This window comes from Tauraco erythrolophus, chromosome 10 (genome assembly GCF_009769465.1).
Source record: "Tauraco erythrolophus isolate bTauEry1 chromosome 10, bTauEry1.pri, whole genome shotgun sequence".
Taxonomy (NCBI): domain Eukaryota; kingdom Metazoa; phylum Chordata; class Aves; order Musophagiformes; family Musophagidae; genus Tauraco; species Tauraco erythrolophus.
The window spans coordinates 7,055,949-7,080,136 of NC_141474.1; the positions used below are offsets into that span (position 1 = coordinate 7,055,949).

At 38.8% G+C, this 24,188-nt stretch overlaps 1 protein-coding gene across 1 annotated transcript in view; it reads right to left on the bottom strand.

Annotated features, from left to right (window-relative positions):
• KIFAP3 (kinesin associated protein 3) overlaps positions 1-24,188 on the bottom strand; it is a 69,267-nt gene that overhangs the window by 11,868 nt on the left and 33,211 nt on the right. The window contains exons 13-19 of the mRNA XM_086617370.1: positions 23,489-23,601; positions 22,357-22,522; positions 22,041-22,166; positions 21,562-21,660; positions 19,973-20,058; positions 11,276-11,465; positions 6,866-6,965 (exon numbers count right to left, since the gene is read on the bottom strand). Of these exons, the coding sequence (XP_086473496.1) occupies positions 6,866-6,965; positions 11,276-11,465; positions 19,973-20,058; positions 21,562-21,660; positions 22,041-22,166; positions 22,357-22,522; positions 23,489-23,601 (880 nt within the window). The remainder of the gene's footprint in view (positions 1-6,865; positions 6,966-11,275; positions 11,466-19,972; positions 20,059-21,561; positions 21,661-22,040; positions 22,167-22,356; positions 22,523-23,488; positions 23,602-24,188) is intronic.

Genomic DNA, 24,188 nt, shown 5'->3' on the forward strand with positions numbered 1-24,188 from the left:
TTCTCCTGCCTGTGTTCAGTTTAACTTCTTTAAAACTAAACATGTAGGCAGTTAAGACAACAGAATATGATAAAAAGATATGACTCTGCCACCACTAACAACATTTTTGTGGTATTAAAACAAAAAAGCCCACCACCAACCCAAAAAACACCCTTATTTGTCTCCAGAAACTTCACTGGTTCTGGGCTTCTCTTAAAGGCCTTTTCAAATTCGTTTCAGTGGGATTTACAATTTGCTAATACTGATGTGTGATAAACTAATAAAACCTGCCTACAAGGTTATAGGCCCAATTTACTAATAAAACCTAATTCAATTCTCTTGGGAAATGCAAATTAAATAGTGTCCAAATGGCAGAAGCTGAGTACAACTCTGCTGAACATACTGCAAAGGCAAAAAAGGTTTTGTTTGTTTTTGAAACGAAGTTTAAGTATGGAAAAGCAAAAAGTCATGCACAGAACTGTAAGAAATATCACTATGGTAAAATGTTTGAAAGTCAGATCATTTTGTAATAATAATAGTTTACAGTATTAGCTTTTCATGCCATTAAGAAAGAGATTTTACACTCACTGTATGTCCACCTGTAAGACAGGAAAGTATTACTGCCTCTATTCAAATGATGAGGAAAGAGAGATGTGGATACTTTCAATTCTACTGTAGCTCAGACCCCACATCAGAAGATGTTTTTTTATCTGAGCTAATCTTCCCAAGAACCATGAAACAAAGTTTCTTCTGCCACTGATGGCTGTAAAGGGTTGCCTGAGGCAGCTCACTTTTACTGTCTACTGATGTATTAGTTTTTCACCTTCAGAGACAGGCTGCAAGGTGGCACTTAGCTGCTGAAAGGCTGGGAAAGGAAAGTTCACACTTCTAAATAAACCATGCGCATTACTGAAAACACAACATGGATGAAAAATACTCCATAGCAGGGTTCCCAACTCCTCCAGTCTTCTCTGGTTCTTTATATCGGCACTATATCCCATAGGGTTTAGAGACTAAAGCAAGAAAGAGATGAAATCCTAACTGCAAGGCTTGAGAAGTACAACATATGATTGCTTTGAGCAAATCCCATTGAAGATGAGGATCTATATGGAAGACCGCTATAAATGTCAAAGTAGAATGGAAGTTACAGGTACGATCACTTTAAAACATTTGATAAACAATCACAAAGCACATATTTGGCAGCACCTGATGCAGCTCCTGTACCTGACCTGAACAGGAGCCGTTCAGCTGTGACACATGACTGGGAGCTCACACCATGCTGCAGGAGTCAACAAGAACGGAAGACTACAGACCTAGGTCTTTTACCCATGAAAATTCACATCTGATTTTCATCAGGGTACCCAAGCGAAAAAGGCTGTGGATACAACTATTTTTGCCATTCAGTGTGGACTTTTAGCACGAGTGGACATTACGTGTGGGTAGCTAAGCTAGAGATAAGCTAAGTCACAGTAACAGTCTTCCTTGTACTCCCACCAGGACCTACGGCCATGCATTAAGTTACTGAAGGCCACATCACAACAGTTTCCATCAACTCAAGAGAAAACAGCTCAGTTATGTGTGCCTGTACTTGCCAACAACACACAGCCCAACTGAAGCCGGCGCAGAGCGGCCTGCGAGGCCCTGGCTCCACACACTGAGCTCACAAAATATCACCATGACCTGCCATGGCAAAAAGAAGAGACGCAGCTACAGTTTTAGGCTGTAAATCCCGGCAAGAGGAAAGATGCTTCACCAAGGACAGAGCCAGGCAGTCACCCCATAAAACTGGTTTCGTTTGACATGCCAAATCTCACCGCTTCCTGGGAAGAAGCTTCCATCAGATGTCTGCAGAGAGGAGATGCGAGCGCGAACGCTGGGAGCCGCACACACGCAGGAACGCCTTGTCTTCCTGAAAATGAGGATTGCACAATGGCAGCTCTGCTACATTTTATAAGAAGGTTAAAAGATTCTGCGCTGGAGAAAACTTCCTTAGGAAGAAAAAAAAGTTTTGGCTAGCTCCAGCATTCCGAACTATAAATCTTTCTAAAGCTACAGAGAGGGATTTGGGAACTCTGATGAAGATATTAACAAAAAATTGGCTTTTGCACTTAAAAGTTTGAACCAGTTATAGCTGAGAAAGGTTAAAAAGCAGTCTCTTCCCCAAAAGTGTAAGAAAAATACATGGATATCTATTGTAAGATATTTAGCCATCACTATTATGTTTGTGTCTTAAGAAAGTAATCAGTCTCTAGAAGGTGATTAAAATTTGATAAATGACCATGGATTCTTGAAGATATCTTTCAGCTGGTCTTTATCCCTTGCAGCTCAGACACTAAGCTGTCATCACATTATCCAAAGGTGAGGGATTTTTTTTGTTTGCTACAATCATAAAACTTTCACTCTATATTAAGAGTTATCAGAACCAGGAGCCTTGAATACTGATTTTAATAACAGATGAAAATTTCAAATCTATGCCTAATGCCCATCTGCTTCTGAAAGACAGTCAGACAATTCAAAGCTGGTAATCTAATCACAAAAGTCTTTTCCTAGCCAATGAAAAAGAAAAAAAAAAACTGGATACAAGCTGTCAAAACAACCTCCTCAGCCATGTATTTTCTGCTGAATGGAAAACATACCTTACAATCTGTTTGCATCCTGCTCCAAGCCTTTGAGGAAAACAGGAGATGCTGTTTACGTATTTTATCACCACTTCTGTGTACATTCTATTCTGTAATAATTCTATTTATAGATATCATACGCAACAGGACAACTCCACTAAGAATGCAGTTCAGAAGTGAGAGCTGTAAACTGAAGCTGCAAAACAGACAAGCGAGATTACCAGAAACAAAGTGTTTTTATTTCTAACAACGCCTTGGGTCCCCTAAAGTGAGGGTGGCAGAATTGGAAAAACACCAACTTTCCAGGTCTTCACTTATGTGCTGCTTCTTCTTTATGCCAACAAGTACCAGAAACAACAATTATTCCTGCTTTCTTCAGGATATGTCCAGAATAGCAAGCATGCAAACACATCTATGAACTCAATTTAGGGCTAGATACTTCCACAATTCAATTCCCTTCAAAGTTTTTCCGTTCTTCATGATGCAGGAACTGATCATGTAAGGTAGCATTCTCAATTCTGGACAGTAGTCAGTACTCTAGGTTTCAAAGGAAAGTCCAAGAAACCCCGCGAAGGGAAGGCAACGTCCTTGAAAAACGCAGCCCCGAAGATACTCTGCCTAATTCACCAGATCTATAGACGTTCTTACTGCTAATACTATTACTTCATGTTTCCCCTTCTTAAAAAGTTATGAGGGAAAAACCTCTCTGTGCTAACCCAACAAGTGCAGGTGCCTACAAATACCTTAACTTTTAAAACTCCTGTTTTACTCTTGACTTCAGAAAAGGACTTCCCTACTCATCTAAGAGTCTAAGACAATGCAGCAGGTCTATGTATGTAGGTCCAGTGTCTCCTGGGACAGGGACTCCACAGGAGATGGCTGTGAGATGCCTGCTGGGTTACAGGAAAGTCAACCACTTCATCGATTGCACACCTGCATATGGCTGCTGCTCCAATTCACCTGAATTCTCCTGAACGTAACATGGTGGAACTGCCACGGCAGTGGCCGCCCCAGACCTCTGCCAGAACTAGCATCCTACAGCCAAGGAAGCACACGGTTTTCACTATCTGCTCAATGCAGTACAACTGGTACAACAGTCCCATATATGGCAGCTGGTGTGGGCTGAGCTCCCTGGCACAGGTATTATTAAATACTGCTCACAGTGAAAATCTTCAAGGTGACTTGAGTCTGGTTGCGGTCCTTGAAAACCTCTCCTCACAGACCCATTTCTTTGGCTCCAAAAAACGAGGCTGGTAAACAGAACACACCTAAGCCCTGGTAATGCACCGAGGGCATCAACACTAGCTCAGCTCCTCAGTGACATGCAGGCACTAAAAAGGTGGGTCTTTCTGGTTGACTTGTTTGGCTCTCCTGGAGATAAGTGGAAGTCCTGATCCAGTTTGAGCACATTACAAGGATAGGAAATAACCTCAGAGAAATTAAAGTAGTAACATATCCTAAGCCTTCCTCACAGGAACACAAAAAGGAGAAGAAAGGATTAGATGATTCGAAGTTGAGTAGCAAGAAGTCAGCTCATGGTTGTCACCTACCTCAAATTTCAGAGGGTGGTCTTAAGTGACAGAAAAGACTCCTTCAGAACTCACCCCACTGCTCAGCAAACAACTGTTTCTGTTACAGAATTAAAAAGCCTAATATAAAAAACTAAGACCAGAACACACAGGCACAACAAAAACGTATAACAAATGAAAAGACCGAAAATATGCATCTAATCATTATTAGACCATCTCTGAGTCACAAAAAATGTTACTATTAATTGACTTGCTAGTTGTCTACACAAATCATAACTCAGCTTTCTTTAAAAAAGTTTCTGAAACATATTCAAATATTAATAATAGAAAAATGAACCATTTTATAACAAAAATCTTGACTTATTAAAAGCTGGAACTGGTTAAAAATAAATCCTTGACATAAGGTTCTTGTTAGCTTTAAATTGTAAGCATAAAAATACCCTAGAATTATGTTTTGGTATGGATGAAATGTACACTATATAACACATAAAAAGAGCCTTGACTTGCTGCTATTATTTTTAATTAGGCTCTCTAGCACGTATGGTTTTACCTTCCAACACCAATTCAAATTTGGGAAAAGGGAGGGTCTGACTCTCCAAACTCATGGGACTGGCAATTCCATGGCTCATGCCTTGGAGCACTAATGCATTTTACATTAGCTCTAAGCATCAGGAAATCCTGGCTTCTGGCGCCAAGAAGTTCAAAACGATAATGACACACATCTGAAAACTAGGATTCGCCGTTCGACTGCCAATATCCATTCTATCAAACAATTCAGTCCTGCTCTGCTACAAATAGGACAGAACATTTGCAGCCGTCCACGCTGTTTCCAATTAGACTGCGTGTCTGGACTGCAGATAAATCCATGGAGCAATCATAACAAAAAAAGTCTTCCTAGAAAACAGAATTCTAATGAGAAATCTGAACATTTACAGAGGCTATCATCAAAGGGCAATCACCAAGTTTGTCGTTAGCCAAACTGCAGTTTTTCTGTTTTCTTTCTTGAGGTGAGCCTCCAAAATGCCTTGAGACATTTCAAGAAAGTTCTACAAATACTTAATCTAACTAGGTATAACACCAGATGTATTTCGCTACTCGTTTTAGATGAAATACAATCAGACTAAAAAGCAGCTTACTAACATACCTACCTGATAAGGGATTTAAATTTGAGGTTGAGTGATCTACTTTAACTTTAACCCAAGGGCAATCAAGATTTTTTTTCCCAACTGAAAGCTTTCTGGTCAAACAAGAGCATCTTGACTGGGGCTATATCTAAGTTTATTGGAAACAACAGAGTCTGCAAGCTTCACCCTGCATGCTTTTCCCCCCACCTCCAGGGGGGCAGGAAGACTGTTGGGACCACATACCCACACAATGTTCCATCATCTCCTGTCTATTTTAAAGTTGAAAATGGTAAAACATATGGTAAGACGCCAAGAATAGCATATAAGTCATACTTTCCTCAGTTTCTCTATCACCTGCATGCTTGCAAATGAAGGTTATGCATTTGGAAACAACCAGCGCCAGTATCCCCTTCCCAAACACAGGAATCATACAAAGTGTTACACATTAGTCTGAACTTGATCCCTACCAAGTATAAACACTTCCTGTTTTCAAGAGGATCCATCTCTTAAGTCTTGCTTTTTTTCCTGATCTGAGTATTTTATATTAATTTGTTCTTACAAATGCTACGCCCTTCCACCCTTGCTGAATGTTCAGCCTTCTGGTGCATCACAGGTAGAATAAACAAAGAAGTGTAACTGTCCGCCGCCCTACAACAATTACAAGAAGCCAAAGTAAGGGATAAAATTCTTTTTTGCTTCAGCTGTATATACTGTGAATTACTCCTGTTTTACAAATGGTGACGAAAGTGGTAGGTGGTGAAAATTACATTCTTCCTTTGGAAAGAAACAACTTCAGCCACAGGGCTGGGCACATCCAGATAGCATCCTGTTAAAGTGGATTCTGTACCTTGACTGCAAAGTGTTTGAAATTTTTCCTGCTAAGGAGCGCAAATAATTCATGCTCTACAAAAGACATTTCCTAAACATTAGAGGATCTATGAAGATTTCATTCTTTGCAATGAGTCCTTTCTATTTTGAACTCATGGGAGAAGTCTACTCAGAAATTCAAACTGGAACAGCTTGCTAACATTCAGGGAAGGAGAGGTCATTAACCAGTGGGGAAATTCAGAGAAACATCTCCCAAAAGTCAAGCCAACATCTTTTGCTCATCTAGCAAATTTTCAAAGTGCATGCCATCAGTAATCTAACTGAGAATACCTTGGGAAGACTTAGGTTAAGGAAAAAAAACAAGCTAAACAAAAAACCAAATCCACATAAAAATAATTTCTCAGCTGAGAAAACTATTTAACAATTTAAGAATATCAGAAACAACAGTCTTCTAGGTAATCAGCATCTCAAGCCTCTTTTTAGATATTTCCCAACAACAGTGTCCGAACAGTATTTGAGTAACTGTTGTAACATGTAGTTAGTTGTGGGTTCTAGTTTTACTTTTCTATTCTGCAGCTTTTGGAAAGCTGTGATGTATTACAGCACATAGGTTAATACATTAAAAGAAACATGTAATTTAGAATACAGACTAGAACTGCATTTTCAGTGTAAATCATTCCCACTGCTATAAGGGCACAAATCGTTCAACGCCACAAATGAAGCCCTATAAAGGAAACCTGAATAGCCATTGTTAGATTATATACATTCTTCATCAACAACAACTTACCTGCTAGAGAAGGGATGCTGCCCCACGAGGTCTCCATTCTGAAGATGGTAATCACTGAAGAAATCTGGACTCACTGCTCCATCGGGGGCTATTAGGCCATCTATAAAAACAAGAAACATGCAGTGACTGTACGAAAGAGCTTCACTTCAGGGCAAGTGGGCAATGCAACCTGTGCTGGTTTGTCTTAGGGGCTCATTAGCAACTTGCAATATTTCTGGGAGGAATGTTGAGCAACAATAATACTGAAAAACAGCAACTTCAATTACCAAAAAAGCTTACTGGGACTCCAAGTAGCTCAGCCTACTGCCCTCAGAAAAAAGCTGTGCCTAAGAAATAGTCTCTTACCCCTTCTTCCTCAGGCCTGTAAAAGTTATATCAAGACCCATCTTGAAAGTGAGCCCAGAGAAAAAGTAATGAGAATGGTCAAACATTCATCTGGGGCAGCAGCATGAAAGTAGCAAAGGTCTTAATTGTTCAGACTCTACCCTTCACCACTGTATCTCTTAAAACTGGTGAAGAAAAGCAGGAAAGTAACTTCAAACCTATTTCTTTCATCTCCCTCATATTTTAATGTCTTCTAGCTATTTCCTAAAAAGGTGGTTTTCTCACATGACATCCTCTCAAGAACATAGGTTACAGTTTTCTTTTGCTCCCTTTATGTTAAAATGCTGGCATAAGAAGATGCAGACACTTATAAAGCCAGTAGTATTGCTTAAAGGTTTCACAGTCTCTGCTTGCTTTATAAGGAAGAGAAGAAAATCAGGGGCTGACATATTCCCTCTGTTACATCAGTGTAAATCCAGAGTGTCTTTGAAGTGAGGTGAACTGATCCCAGCTGAATCAGAGCCCAGCTTAACTCTTTCTTGTTCCCATTCACAAAACACATTTCTTGTTCATATTAAGGGCACAGTTCTTACTTGGTAATTAGTATAAGGCTCTAATCAGATAAAAAGAGCTATTTAATTAAAACAGACCCTACATCAGTTTGTCTCCATTACTGTATGAAAACAATCCCAGACTTGCAGTGCAGAAAGCATCCCAATAAAAACAGGTACATTCAGACTGATTCTTTAATAGTTTAACAGAGGGGGGGGGAGAGAGATTCCTAATGACTAGGAAGTTACAAATGCCATTCCACTTTAAAGATAAAGAGAGATAAGATCCACGGAGTCACAGGCCACTTAGCTTAACCTCTGTGGTTTCAAAACTACTAAAACTGCCTGTGCAGGAAGCAATGGAAAGTTACTTACAGACACAAGGGCTTAGAGATGACGACTCAGGCATTCAAACAAATCTCCCTGTGCTTTATGAATTTACCTGAGGTTTTTTGAAGATAATACAGTGACAAATGATAAAAGGAATAGAATTGACACATCTAGATTTCCAACAGACATTTGATGAGGTGCTACAGAGATTCATTTAGAAGATACCTCATGGGAAAGTGACTGAATACCACGAAACAGATTGTAAATGAAAGCGCTAGCCACGATCAGACTATGTTTTAGCAGCGTAAGATATCTGTACACGACTATATTCTAATTATATACATGTGTATACAGTATGTGAAAGAGTATTACTTGACAAGCAAGTTGTCTGGCACAGATCGATATTACCGTCTTTCAGCACGTTCAGCGAGACATGAGAGCTCCGAGATATCATACGGATGTGAAATGACCAAAGAAGAGGAAGGAAAGTTGAAAGAGCCGTGAACACTTGTGACAATTTTTTCTCTCTTAACACCTATTCTGTATTTTTCACAGAAAGAAACGAGGGGGAACATCAGCACTTTTATATCTGCAGCACTTCAGATCAAAACCAATCAATTTAAACTACGTGTTTAAAACAGTCGGGTTTGGTTAAAACTTATTCGAAAGCAGAGAGACTTAAATGTAACACGTATCTTTTACTAATAAAGCAAGCATTACATTTTAACTCTGAGGCTAGAGCTACCGCCACTTAAAGGGTCTTCAATCAAGAGTGCTAACATTCAAACCATAACACTCAGAGTTACGGCTCACATGAATTTATGGGAAAACGAAAGCACATGGATAACATCAGCTGCATATAATATGATTACACAGTTAACGGACATCTGTTGTTACGTACTTTTCAACATAAGTTAGGGTCATGTACTTTCAGAGCAAGAGAGACACGGAGCTCATGAAGGTAACTTCAGAGATTCTACCAAGTTCCTCATACAGGTTTAAATTACTTTACAAGAGAGATGTTGGTGTATCGTCACAATGAGGAACTCTTCTTGCCATCAGTGAGCTCAAGAACTGTTATGGCCAAGGGGGGACCTGTGCTGAGCACTAGCCATCAGTACACGTCACTTCTAAAATTATCAAACTGAAATACAAGCATTTAATATTTCTGACTGCACAAAGATTTGCATTTTTGTTATTTTTTGACTATGTAATGCTCTGTTCCTCAGAAACCCCAATGCCTACTCCAATTGGTACAATAATCCATAGCCTTTTCAAAGGAGTATTTTGTCTCCTCTGGCCACATCACAAAAGTATAAATCCAGCAGACTTCAGAAACACACCATTACTGGCACTTGTCAGAAGGAATCCGAGAAGTGAATCTGTGTTTTTAATATAATCACCTGCTCTTATACCTTTAAAAACAAAAGCACTTTTCAAACATCTGCAGAACATATCATTGGAAATCTGCCTCTCCTTCCTGGTCAAATATCAATTCCAACACAAAAATCTTTGTTCAAACAACATTAAGCCTGTAACATAAACGATGAAAAGCCAGGAAATTCAGTGTTACTGGTGCCACTCCATCTCTAGCTCACATTATTGGGAAAAGAAGCGGCCCTATGAAATAAACAAAGGTTTATTATTAAGACCTGTAAAGAAGAAACTACAACAGGCATTCTGGCACACCTTTAACTCGGGAAGCCTGAAGGAGACTTCATGTAATAGAAGACCCTGGTACAACACATGGCTCACACTGCCAACCTTGTAGATCTTGTAGAGCAAGACAAAGCTACAAGATTCAAAAGGGAAAAACATACCACTAAAAAGGCAAGTTGCTATGGTCCACATACGTAAACAAAAGTAGAAGAAAAAGAATCCTTAAGTTCTAATATCCTTTGAGATTAATTTTTGAAGTGCTACTGAGATCTTGCACAATTGTTTTCTCGCAGCAACTACAAGTAAAGCTGACGGGGTTTAGTGGTTTTTTATTTTTCTTATTACTGTTCCTGCAAATTCATCCGGAGTCATACAGTTTTGTGACTCATGCTTCATAGCAAAGGACTGGATACTTATGTGGAAAATAAAAAACCACAGACTCAAACCCAGCAATTAAAAAAAGAAATCCACACACACAGAGCCATCCAGGAGTTTGAAAAGGATATAAAACCTTAAGTTTGAAAGCATAAGCCAACTCCTAGTTATGAAACGTAATGAAGACATTTATCTGGTGGGCAAATTATTTCATTATTGTCTCCTGCGGCGTTTTTTGAACCTCCCTGTGAAACAGCTGGCAATATTGGACTAGATACATCAGTGTCTTAAGCCGGTATTAGCAACTTTTGTTTTCTTAGTAACTACAAAATCTTTATGGCAGGAGAGAGAGAGCAGATTCCACTTGACATGCCCTAGAACTGTGTCATTATGCACCACTACTAGGATTAAACAAAATCATGAGAAATGTCTTTTTTCTTTAAAAAATGTATTAGGGTTAATCTCAAATAAGAACATGACTTTTTTTAAGAATAATTTTGTTGTTTTTTTTAACTAACGTCTATAAATTGTCAAGTAATAAAACTTTTTCATATGAGGCACTAAAAAAAAGTATTTAGAGAAGAAATTCACATGCTTCTCTAGATATATAACAGCAAAAATCATACAAACAGATTAGCTGAAAGTCGCAGAATGGTTGCCTCTAAGCAACCTGCAAGTTTGATGTGGCTCAAATGAAGTCTTTCATCAAGATCTGCAATAAAAATTCCATTACACAACTAACGGGGGGCAGAACAAAAATCAGCATCAAATCCCATGGTCGTGAATCTGACAGGTTTGAGAAAAGGTTTGTGTTTGCAAAGCAAACAAGCTGTGGGCACACGAAATAGGTGTGAAGAACAAGGCTGGGCCACCTTTATTCAGATCAGTCGTCACAGTCTATTAACTCTCCGAGACAGATTTACTCAGATTTCTGAAGACCTGTAACACTTTGTAAGATCATGGATATATAGTACTCAACCCATCACTAACATCCCAACAAGGACAAGTCCATCCTGGGCTAGCAAGCACTAGTGCTGCTCCCAGTGACACAGAAGGGTAACTCTCCTACTGGTTTGAGTCAGCAGATTCTCTCTACAGCCCCACATCAAGCTCCAGTTCCAAATCCAGAGGTAGCAATCCCAGTCCTAAGTACTGATATATACTGCCTTACCTGCATTGTAGTAGAGGTCAGGTCTTTCCAGAATATCCCCTTCATGGATGTAGGGCTCAATACAATCATCACCATATAGATACTGCTCACTGTCATCCATCTGCCGACTCTCCACCATCTCCAGCCACTGAGAGTTGTGCCATCGAAATTTCTCACTCTGGATTTTTTTAGCCCATTCCTCATCATATTCCTGTTAAGAATCACCACACAGTATTTTAGGATGAGGTAGAGACAAAGCTGCCCAACAGGAAACGGCAGAGGAGTTTAATGTCAGCGAAAGACGCAAGTTTCAGGGCTCAGTGACTTAAATCCTCTATTCAGTTTGCAGAGCACTTTGAGCAAACAAGGGAATGATTTTGCAAGCACTAAGCATTATTCTGTTTTCGTACACGCAGCAGTACAATCTTCCCTTCATGGTTTGTAACTTTACACCATCCAGAAAAAATTCCTGCTTTCAGCAGGGAAGTTCCATCATCACAACCTCCTCATTTGGTTTATCAAGTAGAGTCAATTACTGCCAATTTTCAGGGGATTTCAGTAATTAATTACTAACACTGGCCAAATACCCTGTACATCCTCACTAGGTAAGCATTCACTAGTACAACTAGTTACTAGGAAATACAACAAAAAAAAGTGGTGATAAAACCAGTAAATCTTTATTTTGTTTCAAGAGCTCCAATAAGACAGGATTTAATTTTCAACTTCTTTTCAAATTTTATAATGGCTTTCTATGTTTAGTATTGAATACCCACAAAAATGGTACACAACATTTGTAATAAAGAGGGTAAGGGAATCCAAGATACAAAACTAAAACCTGAGAGGAACTTCTCCAGAAAGCTGGGGAAAACGGAATATAGGTTCTAGGCACTATGGAAACAAAATGTAGGCAAGAAATTTCAATCTGGATTACAGCCTAATTGCACTCAAGTGATGTGATACTCAGTATAAAGCATCATCAGAAGGAAGTGACATTGCCTATGGTTACGGCAATCAGCTGTTCAGAAGGCTCTTCTAAACACAACAGACTGTGTGGGCTGTTGATTACCACCAAGGGAACACAGACCTGTGGATAATACTCAGTTTCTCAATATTACTGGAAAATAGGGCACAGCTAAGTATAGGAAACCCATCAACATATGAAATCTGCAGATGTTATCAATTTGTGAAGATTCACAAATAATGCACCATGGTTAGTACTTTTTTAATCAAAGGATTGTGAACAAGAATAACATTCATCATCAAAGTGGTTCTACTTGTGGGAAGAAGTATCCTCGTGAAACAGGTCCTGCTTCGCTGTCTTCTAACCTAACTACAAAGGAGAGAAAAACGGAAAAGCATTTCTTAATTCTCACGTTGGCTAACACATGATCCACACAAACTTCCCTTGGAGACCTAGTTTAAGGTTTTAAAAACATGTTTTACTTAATCCTGAAGGGGATGAAGAGTGTTCACACAATTATCGACAATGCCTTGGCTGCGCAAGTGGTAATTTCTTAAACTGCTCCAGCTAGACATGCAAAAGTAGATCTTTCTACAACCAGAGGTCAAAAAATTGCAGTGAAGACAGAATGAGTTGGGTTAGTACTTCAGGTTAACCTTCTGAAACTCCTATTGACTGAATTTGAGCTTTTAAACTGACTCAGTATTCAAATTACCTTGTCTTCACTGCTATTAACCTGACACAGGTAAGACACACTAACCCGCACCTTTTCCACCCTTCTGACTGGTCAATAACACAAAAACCAGCTGGCCCTGTCATTCTGGCAGAGGCCTCTCTGACATCTCTAACAAGTATCTAGAGCACGCAAGATTTCACAGGGAATCACGTCGCGTTGTGCGACCACATATCTTTATTCCAAGGCAGTAGGTTTTTAAACTCTGTTTTACTTGGAGAAATGGGAAGTTTGTTTCTCTTGGCTTAAAGAATGTAAACTCCCTTTTGATGGGACATCCATACAAGAACCTGCAGATTTGGGGCTCTGCTCTGTCTATGGCATTATTCTAAATTTCTCCAAATCCACCTCTAATCAACACTTACCAGACCTTTCTAATTCCCCTTCACACCATCCTGGCACACAAGTGGTCATATTCCAAGCCTGGTCTCCTGCATAAATTGCATACACAAAGCAGGTACACCTGTGGGATCTACAGATATTCTCAGTGCCTAGTGGCCTCAGGCAAAATTCCACATTTCTGTCAGCCATACAATAACGCAACAACCTTAGTGAAGGAGAAAGAAAAACCAAAACACCCAAAACATCAAAAAAACAAACACACACAACTATGCCTCATACTGTTTGGAACAAGAACATCTCATACTCTGTCCGCCTCTTGATCCTTCCCCTCCCACTTCCACTCTCAATTAAAAGAAAAGGCTACAAATAACAGTGCAAAACAAGAGTTTTCCTGGCAAAAGCAAGATGATCACTGAGGCTTATAAAATTACCCATAAAAACATGAAAAGGCATGACTTTCAATGATGACATCTGACCAGCATCTTGGAAACATCTCCTGTGCTGCATCTGCCAGAGGTAAGCTGTGGCCTATCTATTATGTCAGCCTCCAGCAGCTGTGAGTTACTTACAAGCTGTAACTGCCAGAAATCATACTGCTGTCTTAAGAAAACTATTCCCAGAAATCATGATTGCAAAGAAGTGGGGGAAAATAAACAAATCTAGCAAACAGCAAATTAGACTAATCTGTGGGAAAGCTGAATCCCTTTTACATTACCTTGTTTACCTTTAACAGTTCCCAAAAGCAGAAAGGCCAGCAGCTAAATTACTGATTCACATTTACCATACATGCACTTCGAAAACACTTTCATCTTCCCAAAGTTACAACCCCAAATGAATCCCACTTGCCCGACATCACTGTTCCATTCCACCCTCCTGTCTGAACACGTTGAACGTCTGTCACAAATAGACTTGTACTTCTTATGTTCTTCTAAAAGAATCAGTTAATATTTCTTAAATCTTAAATGATTTTTTCTTCAGACAATGACAGCAGGGCAGAATATTCCTAGGTATTCTACATTTCCCATTCTATATCAAGAGGCTTAAAACTCTCAGGTATTTTACCTCAATCATTCATCTAAATTTTGGAAAACAGGATTAGCAAATGAATAGCAAATTAGCAGCTGTAAGACTGAGCATATCTATACATTACTTAAAAAAAAATAATCACAAGTTACCCATTTAAGCGGTTTGGCTACTTTGTTGTATTTGAACCCTTTATTTCACTATGAATGAGCAACAAGAACAAAGAAGTGACCACACCAGAATCAGATCAATGATTAGTTTTGTCAAGAGTTTCATTCTGGCAGCAATCCTAGAAAAGGACGATTTGCAATAATCTAGAACGCTTTACATAAGCTCAGCACAAAAGAGTTCATGTAAGTACTGCTAGATCAGGACCATGTCTGTAAATTTTCCACAGAAATGTGCAGAAACACCACTGGGTAAATGATTAATGGAATAACATCAGAATGGAAGAAAAGCTGTAAACACAGGACTACAGCCAAAAGGCACAAAGAAACCAAATTAAAGTAGTATAGAGCAAAACAATTCCCTAAAACACAGCAACTCTTCCAGTAATTATATTTTGAGCTATTAAAAACCTTTTTTTTTAATTTTGTGTGGGGTTTTTTTTTGTTTGTTTTTTTAAACACGAGTATACCTCCTTTACTAAGGAATTCCTGCAAAAATGAAACCAGAAAAACTCATGGAGATACAAACACAGCTTTGTGCCCTCTAGTCCTTTTAAATGTTATGCTATTGGAAAAGCAGCGGACGGAGGAACGAGAAGAAGGTGGACAGAACATGCCTATTCTCCAACCCCCTGCCTCCACCCCCCTCGCAAATACTGCATGTTCAGAAACATAAAAGGAGGAATCCTGAAGGTTGATTTTATTCTCTTCGGAGCTCCCTGACATCACTGTTTTTAACATTCGGTTTCCATAAATCCAAAAGTGTCACAGAAGATGTATGGTTCGACTCTGCAAGGAATGTGCCATCCTTTTTGAAGTTCTACTTCCAACTTTGTTTACTACTGAACCATTGAAATATTATGAAGCGTTAACTGGCCTATTATCAGAGCATGTCTGTTCCCTATCAGGGGTCCCCTTTGTCACTGGTTTCCGTCACACCTTGTATCTGATTAACACACTATAGGATAACATAGAGCTACACAGATCTGCTTTGTGTTCTCTCACAGCTGATGAAAAACAGATTTTCCTTTTCACTTTAATGTGGTTGCCCTTTAATTGGGTCTGTAATAGGGTTCATTTGATGTGATTCCTCATACTAAACTAAAACTGCTATACAGTAAGTAGAACTTACTTATGTAAGTTCATTATGTTCAAGGCTGTACTTGATGATATGTTACATTCTTCATTATTTAACCATCCCTAAAACACGCAGTTTACATGAAAGGTTAAATTAACCATTTATTAAGAAAGAAAATATTTATCTTGTCTAGCTATCCAAAAGTTAGGTATGTCATTTGAACTATATGCCTCTATAAACCAAGGAGAGAAACAGATGTTATGGATCACCTTCTGCAGGTGTCTACGACACCTACCTTATGGTAAGTACCACCAGAGGGCAATTCATTCACAGGATAAACAAAAAAGAAAATCCTTCTACCTCTTACACCTGTGTAACCCAGAGTCACTTCTTCACAAACAGGTTCATCCCTAAATACATTCTGATGGGAAGCTAATAGAAACCTGTGATATGAAACTAATGCCAAGGCAGAGAAAAAAAAAACATTCATCCCTCCTAAATTCAGATGCCTACATAAAATGCACACTGTCCACAGGGTTCTCTCTGAAGAGGGAAGCTTTCCAACCCCCCGCCTCCTTTAGAGGAATGTAAGGTATCCATTGGCAAGCTGTTAGGAAAATAACAGAGATCAGTGGTTTGGCTCACCTTCCTAGTCTTACAACTCCAAAGAATAAGCACCAATGCTAGAAGGAAATCTGTCCAAGATTGTTTTTGTCTTCACATAAACCTATCAGGACATGCCACCTGCCCTATCTAATGCTGCCTGCGGTGTGGTTACTCTCCTAGTCCAGAGTCTTTCCTGCTGGGTGCATGCTCTTTGCCACAAAAAGCTACCAGCACCAAAGCAGACTGACTGCAAATTTAACAATTCAGAAGTTGATCAGTGACAACACATGTCAGCAGCTCAGCCTGCAGTCCCACACCCTTGCTGCTCATCTGCCCACCTCTCTGTATTCCTGATTGTTAGAGGATAACAGGGGAACAAGAGACACAGCAGAAAGGGGGAGGCTTGACAAGAGAAGGGAGAACCTTTTTCCTGGAGTGACTACAGCAAGGAAAGAGGACACCAAGCTGGAGTCAAAGGTTATCTATTTTCAGAGTATGCTGCCTATTCAAATAAAGCCTAAACCAAATCCCTGCGGTCTGCTCTTCCTTGATTCTAAGAGAGCTGGCCAATATCTTGCACAGCTGCCCCAAATCCCAGAGCACTGAGGGTTCACAGCACATTCCTGATTCTGATGTGAAATTCCCGCATTCCCAACATGGAGGATTTGTGTCAGGGCACTTGGCTAACACGGAGAGATGCAAGCTGTTCATTAACATAGCTTTCCATATCAGGCAAATGTTAATTGGTATTCATTACAAACACTTGGGCAAAGAAGGAGAGCTGGAAAGACACCTTAGGCACAAGGCCCTTCCTAAATCCCATGGATCTTGCCATAGCTATCTAGAAGATGTTTTATTTCTGCAGGAAGCATAATGATGTACTCTTGATCATAAGAGAAACAAGACAGTACAGCAGGCCTGAATTCGAAACTGTAAAAACACTGAATAGGAAAATGAGAGGAAATGGGGGAGGCAGAAGGCTTGGACTACACAGACCAAGGATCTGGTTATGGTAATTAAATATCCTTTGAATAAATGAGGAAAATCCTTTAACTGCAATAAGACTGAGCTAGGAGCAGAAAAAAAGAAAGAAATCTGAGATTAATAACCCTCTCAGCTCTTGATAATGTTGTCCAAGGTGAACAGAGTAAACCCATCTTGAGTAAGCAGGCATTTCTTTCCATAAGCTTTGAGTTGCAAGCACGCAGGCTTCTGAGGCAGAGTAAAAGGAAACTTCATTTGCTTGAGACTCTTACACCAGCTGTTGATTCCAGGCTTTCAGCTGAGCCATGAGACTTGTCCCACTTTAGGTACACCAGTACAATAAACTAGCTGCTTGGTGTCAGGACTCGGCACACAACAGGAGACTGAAGCATTCCTACATTATCAACGCAGATTTTTTTTGACAAAAGGGATCTCTCACATCTACCAGTTCGAAGCTGAGACTCCCCAGTACATACTATGCTAAAGCAGCACATCTGTTTCAGTTCATCAATGGCAGAGTCCAGCCAAGCTATATTAAACAAATCATCACTAGTGTAACATTTCCATAATTTCTGTGACAATTACTTTACTACAGAAAGCATTTCTCCCCTAAGGCTTGTAAGGCATCTGATTTTCTTCAGCGTTATTTCAATCACACTATATAGAGCTTATTGATGAGTGAAAGAGGCATTTGTCTCCCTGAGAAGAAATTACTTTCAAATCTCTATTCTCCAACATTTAGTTTTTGATTTCCATCATCAGAGGAACTAATCCTGTCAGCATGTATAGAACAACAAGACTGAAAACTTAAGTTTTTCTTGTTGTGGATTTAGCACAGATAAGAAGTTTCACTGATCTTAGAGACTGGGTTTGTTCAGACACCTCAGAAGGCACTGGTGGTGTAAAATCACCATGCAACCAAACACCTCAGTGTTTATAGGCTGCTTTACCACATCCTCCGAGCTGGATGACAAAACTCCTATCGAGATCTGAGGTTCTGATAACTTACTGTTTCATATTTTCTCCCATCACCATCTAGAATGCGTTGCCTTTTTTTTCCTCTGATTTTTGGTACTGGGAGATATGTGACCAGCTTACAACACCGCCGAGAAAGCAATCAATTAGTGTTTCTCTCTGTCCTCCCGAAAAGAGGGCATATTGTGCTTCCTGTTCCCCACAGGGACATAGTGTTACTTAGGGTTTAGGCAACTTACAACCCCACAGCTAGATAGTAAAGCTAAAAAGACTTTCTCAGAAAGGGAACTCTCCTAACTTACCAGTGAACACCATTCTAAGTGTGGCACTGCTCCTTAACCAAAGAAAAAAAATAATTTACCACCACACAAACTGCTCTCAGTATGCCCTTGGTATCTTCTCCCTTGCCCCCAAAAACATCAGTACCACATCATTTCTTCCCTTTATTCTTCCTCGAAGCCCTAAAAGTCCTGTCCAGTGCTTCTTGCAAGTGGAGAAGTGCCTCTCATCCATTATCATAGCACTCCTTGTTTACTCACAGCTAACATAAAGACTACCTCTTCTTAGGAAGGATAAAAAAAAATCAAGTATATTTCACTCAGATGTTAATATCGAATATGAAGCTATGTATTAATGTATTTATTCTTCTAAATTCTATAAAATAAGTGTTGCTTAAGAATATTTCTAAGAATTTTTCAGTAACTAGATACTACTATGTACCACGTTGTAAAGCTCCCCCATATGAACGAATCAATGCCCGAGACACTTGGAAGTTGCACTAGCTCCGAGATAAAGCCAGCGTTGAAAGACTTGGATTACCCAGTCTCACCTAGAAGATAAAAATCTTTCTACTGTTTCCACTAGAGATGACCCTGGAAATAATTGATCTTGGTAAGCTGAGGATAATGCCCATCATAAATAAGTACTAAGTACAAGTTCATCTGAGTTGAAATCTTGCCCTTAACAAATGTCAGTGGCAACTCTGCCACTAACTAATGGAGCACGATTTTCATTCCATACCTCCAGGAAGCAAGATAAAAAGAAATCCAACACAGAAAACATTACGTCATTTTACTTCTTTTTTCAGATGAGTATGAAATTAGAAGGCATTACTAATGGGTATAATAGAAAAAGACAAAATAGACTACACTTGTGCAGTGTAAATTAGGTCTTCTGTGATATTAAACCTTTCAGAGAACAAGTTGTGATATGCATAATTTAACTGAAGAAGAAACTAAGCAGATGATAGGAAAAGCACTAACATAGCCAAAGACACTTCTCTTGGCTCATAGTTAAGTTCTTTGGCTATCACATTTAATTACATGGTATCATGTAATTTCATTACATCCAAAAGTTGAAGACAATATTAAAAAGTTCAATATTATACTGACTGTTCCCGCAGCAGAAAACAACCAGCTCCAGAATCGCTGCCCATATTTTCTTTTTGAACCAAATATTGGCATTGGGTGATGTAGAAAAGCTGAATAAAAGCTGCTGGATAAAAAGAGCCATTTGTTTGGAGAACTAAGAAATAATGAAGTTAACATGTAATGTGATTAATTTATTTAAGTATAAAAGCACTCCTTAGAGAAGTGTCTGTAGTGTAAACTGGTACTAGTTTTCTAAGAGTGTGTGTATATATATGTGCACTTTTTGGAAGTTTAGTACACAGCCTAGATTAATGATTGTCATTGTCCCATGAAAACAGATCTTTTCCCTACGTGATTAGAAAGTTGCACATAAAAAAATATTCTTAAATAACTAAGTAGCAATAACCTGCAAATTGAGAATTACCTCATGTAAAGAAGTTATTGAACGACATGATTAAAAAAAAAAAAATCAGACCTACCGCTATAATATCCAGAGTGTTGTCACAAACTTTCCGAATCTCAGCATTTTTGTCATGCATCAGGTCTATAAGATATGCTGGAGCCTCTGGAAAGAAACTGTTAAGGATAAAAGGTATTTTTTTTTCCACAGCCCTGGGTTCTTCCAACTGCAGATTTCATTAAGAACCATAGTCAGGAATTTTCCATCACATGTGAAGTTCAGCAGCCTTCTCACAAAAACTTTTGTGGGTGTGGTTTGTTTGTGTTTTTTTTTTAAAAAACACACTTTTTAAAATACTCAAATATTCTCCAAAATTGTTGAAGAAAAATTACATGTCCCTTACAAAGAAAATACATTCTGATATCTTATAGGAAATCCATGCACTTCTTGTGTTAGTCCAAAAGGCACAGATTCTGTGGAATGGTTTAATCTTTTGAGACTGTTAATTTTGTAATCTTTAGGGAGTTTTCTTGTTTTAAAAAAGGTTTCCAATGTATTTGTCTCAAAAATACTGAAGATCATCTACTATGCTAGCATTAATACTAGTCTTGTTCAATTTAAGTGAGAAAAGCATGTTCAAATGTTGGTGCTTTATCATTACAGATATAAAAACAGATGCAATTTTTTGGGTTTTTGTTTTGTTTTGTTTTTTTTAAAGCTATCCAGCTAGGAGTCCAAACTGGAGACAAAGAAGGACATCCCAAATGGCTTCTCAGTTATTCCACAGAGCTTAAAGGAAAAAGGACCTTAAGAAGTAGTCCTTGTACTGTTAGCAAAGCAATCACTAATCAGCTATCCCTACAAGGGCTCCATTCAACCTATTCTTTGTGTTTCAATAAAATTTAACATTCAGTTAAGGCCCACAAAGACAGCTTGCACCTCTTTCCACAGTTTTGGGATCATCTGAATGAGCTCAACATCAGCAGTGATTGAAAAAATAAGTAGTAAAGACTGATATGAGTACCATACAAAAAAATTGAACACATCTATGACATTAGGAAACTGAAGAACAGATTCAGTCATCAACAGACAGGTGAAGAAAGGAGAAAGAGGAAAGCCAGGAACAGAAATCCAAGTCTCCACAGTGGGAAGAAGATAGGAGACTTATGCCAAATATAAAATTCAAAAGTAAATTAGATAGACAAAAAATACAGAGCAGACATTATTTGTCTAGTCTGATGTAAGAAAGCATGCTACCGAAATATTTTAAGGCACATATCTTCAGACTATGCAACATGTACGCCTAAGGGCACAGTGCGAGAAATTTGTCTGTGCTCTAGGTAAGTTTTTCTATGGACTATGGTTTTGACTATGATTTTCAAAACAAATTCACACAGTAATTAAGATTAGATAGGAACTAATGGGTCACATCTGGCCCAGTGATCCCCTTACTATCCCCTCCCTCTTTCAACGCAAACTAACTTTTAACCTTTACTAGCAATCTTGCCGTCCCTCTACATGCCTAGGCTGCTTGGATTTTTTCTTCAGCTGAAATAAACCATTTACAAAGATGAGATCAGGAGATTTATGGAAGATAAATATAGACCAAACATCAGTTATGACAAACTAAGTGCTGTAATTCCAGATGTTTATTTTTTAAAAAGATACGGGTTTCCTTGATAATGACATCTCTGGTGGCTTGATGGAAGACCATCTGATAAAATACATAGATGATCTGGCAGACAAACTCATCATCTTCCTGCTGAGCTGCAAGGGAAAAAACAAACCACGATTTCAGATCTCACAACTTGAAGAAGCTCTTGATGCTTAGAGAAAGTCCAGCTCTCACATGTCAGCTAGACAGTTGCATGAGATTTCATCTGACAACAAAAACAGAGTGTTTTCTTCCCTTTCTGTAGAAAGACCACAGATTGCAGCAAAAGTTGTGGAGGTGTGGGAAAAATCAAATCTATTAGACCACTAGTCAGTATCTCTCTTCAATAACGGAGGAATTGCTCCTCCTTTCATATACAAACCACCTACCCTGCCTTGCAAAGGAAAAGGAACAGTGCATTCCCTTACAGCACAGCTACATCAACTAAGCTTCTCTGAAAAATAAAAACCTAAAGTCAAACATGGCAATATACCATTTAGAAGCTCAATGAGCGCAGGAATTATTCCAGATTTAGCCAGCAGAGCAGCACAAGAGTCATCCATAGAAACGGTTCCAATCATTATCACCACTTCTAAAACGAGGTCATCTTCTGCAGAACCTGGTAAGTCAGAAAGTATGATCTCTTAGAAATTCTTAGTCTCATGTTGTATATACAGTTCTGTTCTTCAGTGCTATGTTTCCCCAAACAACCACAAATTAAAAAGGTAAACAGACTCCACTCTGCAAGAGCACTCCAAGTATTCTTCAAGAGACACTACTTTGAAAGACTAATCAAACTTCGTACAGACCTGGTTTTAGTTTATCCTTGAGGTATGGAACCAGTTTGTACTCTTTCAGCACAAGTTCCCAGTCCAGATCTGGTAGAGTCAAATTTGCAAGTGTTCCCAGGCATTCAATCACAAACTCCTCTTCTTCATCATTTGATATTTGAGCTGCTAAATCACCAACGTAATCCTAAAGAAAGGACAGCAACAAACATTACAGGTGAACACAATCTAGGGTTCTGAAGAACTTACAACTTGGTCAAACCAAAACTACTTCTCGAAAGAATGCTAAGGAGACTTTTCTCCTGAAATGAGGGATAATAAGGGAGTATCATTTTCGGCTGAAGAATGATCCAAGAAAACATTTCAGCATTTTTTTCCTCCATCCTTTCACTTTGAAGAGATGTAGATCATTTGTTCAGATGTTCCAAAAGCAGCTACTACACACACAGCTTCAGAAAGCTGTTAGAAAATAAGGGAAAGAAGACAGCGAACACTATACGGCTATAGTGACAGTAATGCAGTCCCCTTCCTGAAGATTTTGAGAAATAACTCCAAGATTTTCAGAGAGCATCAGCAGAGGAATCATGGATTCTACTTACTAATTCCATACTGCTTTATGACAATTTGATAATCAATCTTCATTTTAACAGTACATTTAAAATTTCCACAATTAGGATGTTGTGCTTCTCCCTTTTCTTTTGAAAGGGTAACTTTACACCATTAACTAAATATTAAGTATTTAACATTTTAGAATACCTACTTATAACAAACCACATGGCACAGTGAAAAAAAAACACCTTATTTTGCCCTCTAGCACAAAAACCAGATTTAGGATAACTGTTAATTGTTAACTGTTAATTGTTATGATGCCCACCCTAGCATTTGGGTTTGTTTGTTAGTTTCTTTTTGTTCCTTTATTTTGGAACAGGGACTTACTGGATACAGCTTAAGACCTGTTTTCTCTTTAGTGAGGGATCCAAACCCTGACCAACCAACTGAGATAGCCTTACAAAATGAAACATAAATCAACCCATGACAGCCACGAAAACTTAAACTGAACGCCCTGTAAAGACAAAAAACAGCAGCTCTCCAAAGCCAGCCTTTTCCAGTAGGAAGAATCAGAGATCACCATTAGGTCACAGATAGTACTTACAATAAACAGGCTTTTAGTTGGCCCATCATGTTGTGAAATATTCCTGATCATCTTCATTAACAATGGGTCCTTAAATTTCAAAGCCCGCTTCATTAGCATTTTCAAGCCATTTCCTGAAAAGAAACATACACTTAGGAAATACTCCAAATAAAAAAAATGAGCAAAGTACTGGCTGATCAAAAACCAAGAACAAACCTTTAACTTTTAAAAGTTTACAAGAAAAAAAAAGTGAAGAATCTAGACAGGAACTACTTCTTCCCAGTTTAAGTTGAAGAGAAAAGATCTGCTTTGTATAAATTCTATAGCTTCTCTAAACCAACTACTATGACCATATGTACTGGTGGGACACTTAAAAAGTCAGATAAATATCTAAACACTTCAGGTGTGCTTAGTTATTCATTCAGACCAAGAAAGGTTCTAGATCCAAACCATTATCCTATCATCAGTTCAGTCAGTAGAAATACAGCACAGCTGTTGGTACTAGCTCAGAGACTTCTCTCCCCACTCCGTAGAATAAATACAGTGTTATGGTTTTAAAAGATTATTTACCCATCCTGTAGACCATTACATGGATTCACACACAACAGACAGACCTCAAGAACTTGATTGCACAGGGCAAGACCCACTGTTACCATTATGTTTCCAAAAGATCACCTTGCCTATCTTTTAAGTGCTACTAGCTTGAATTTCATGTCTACCT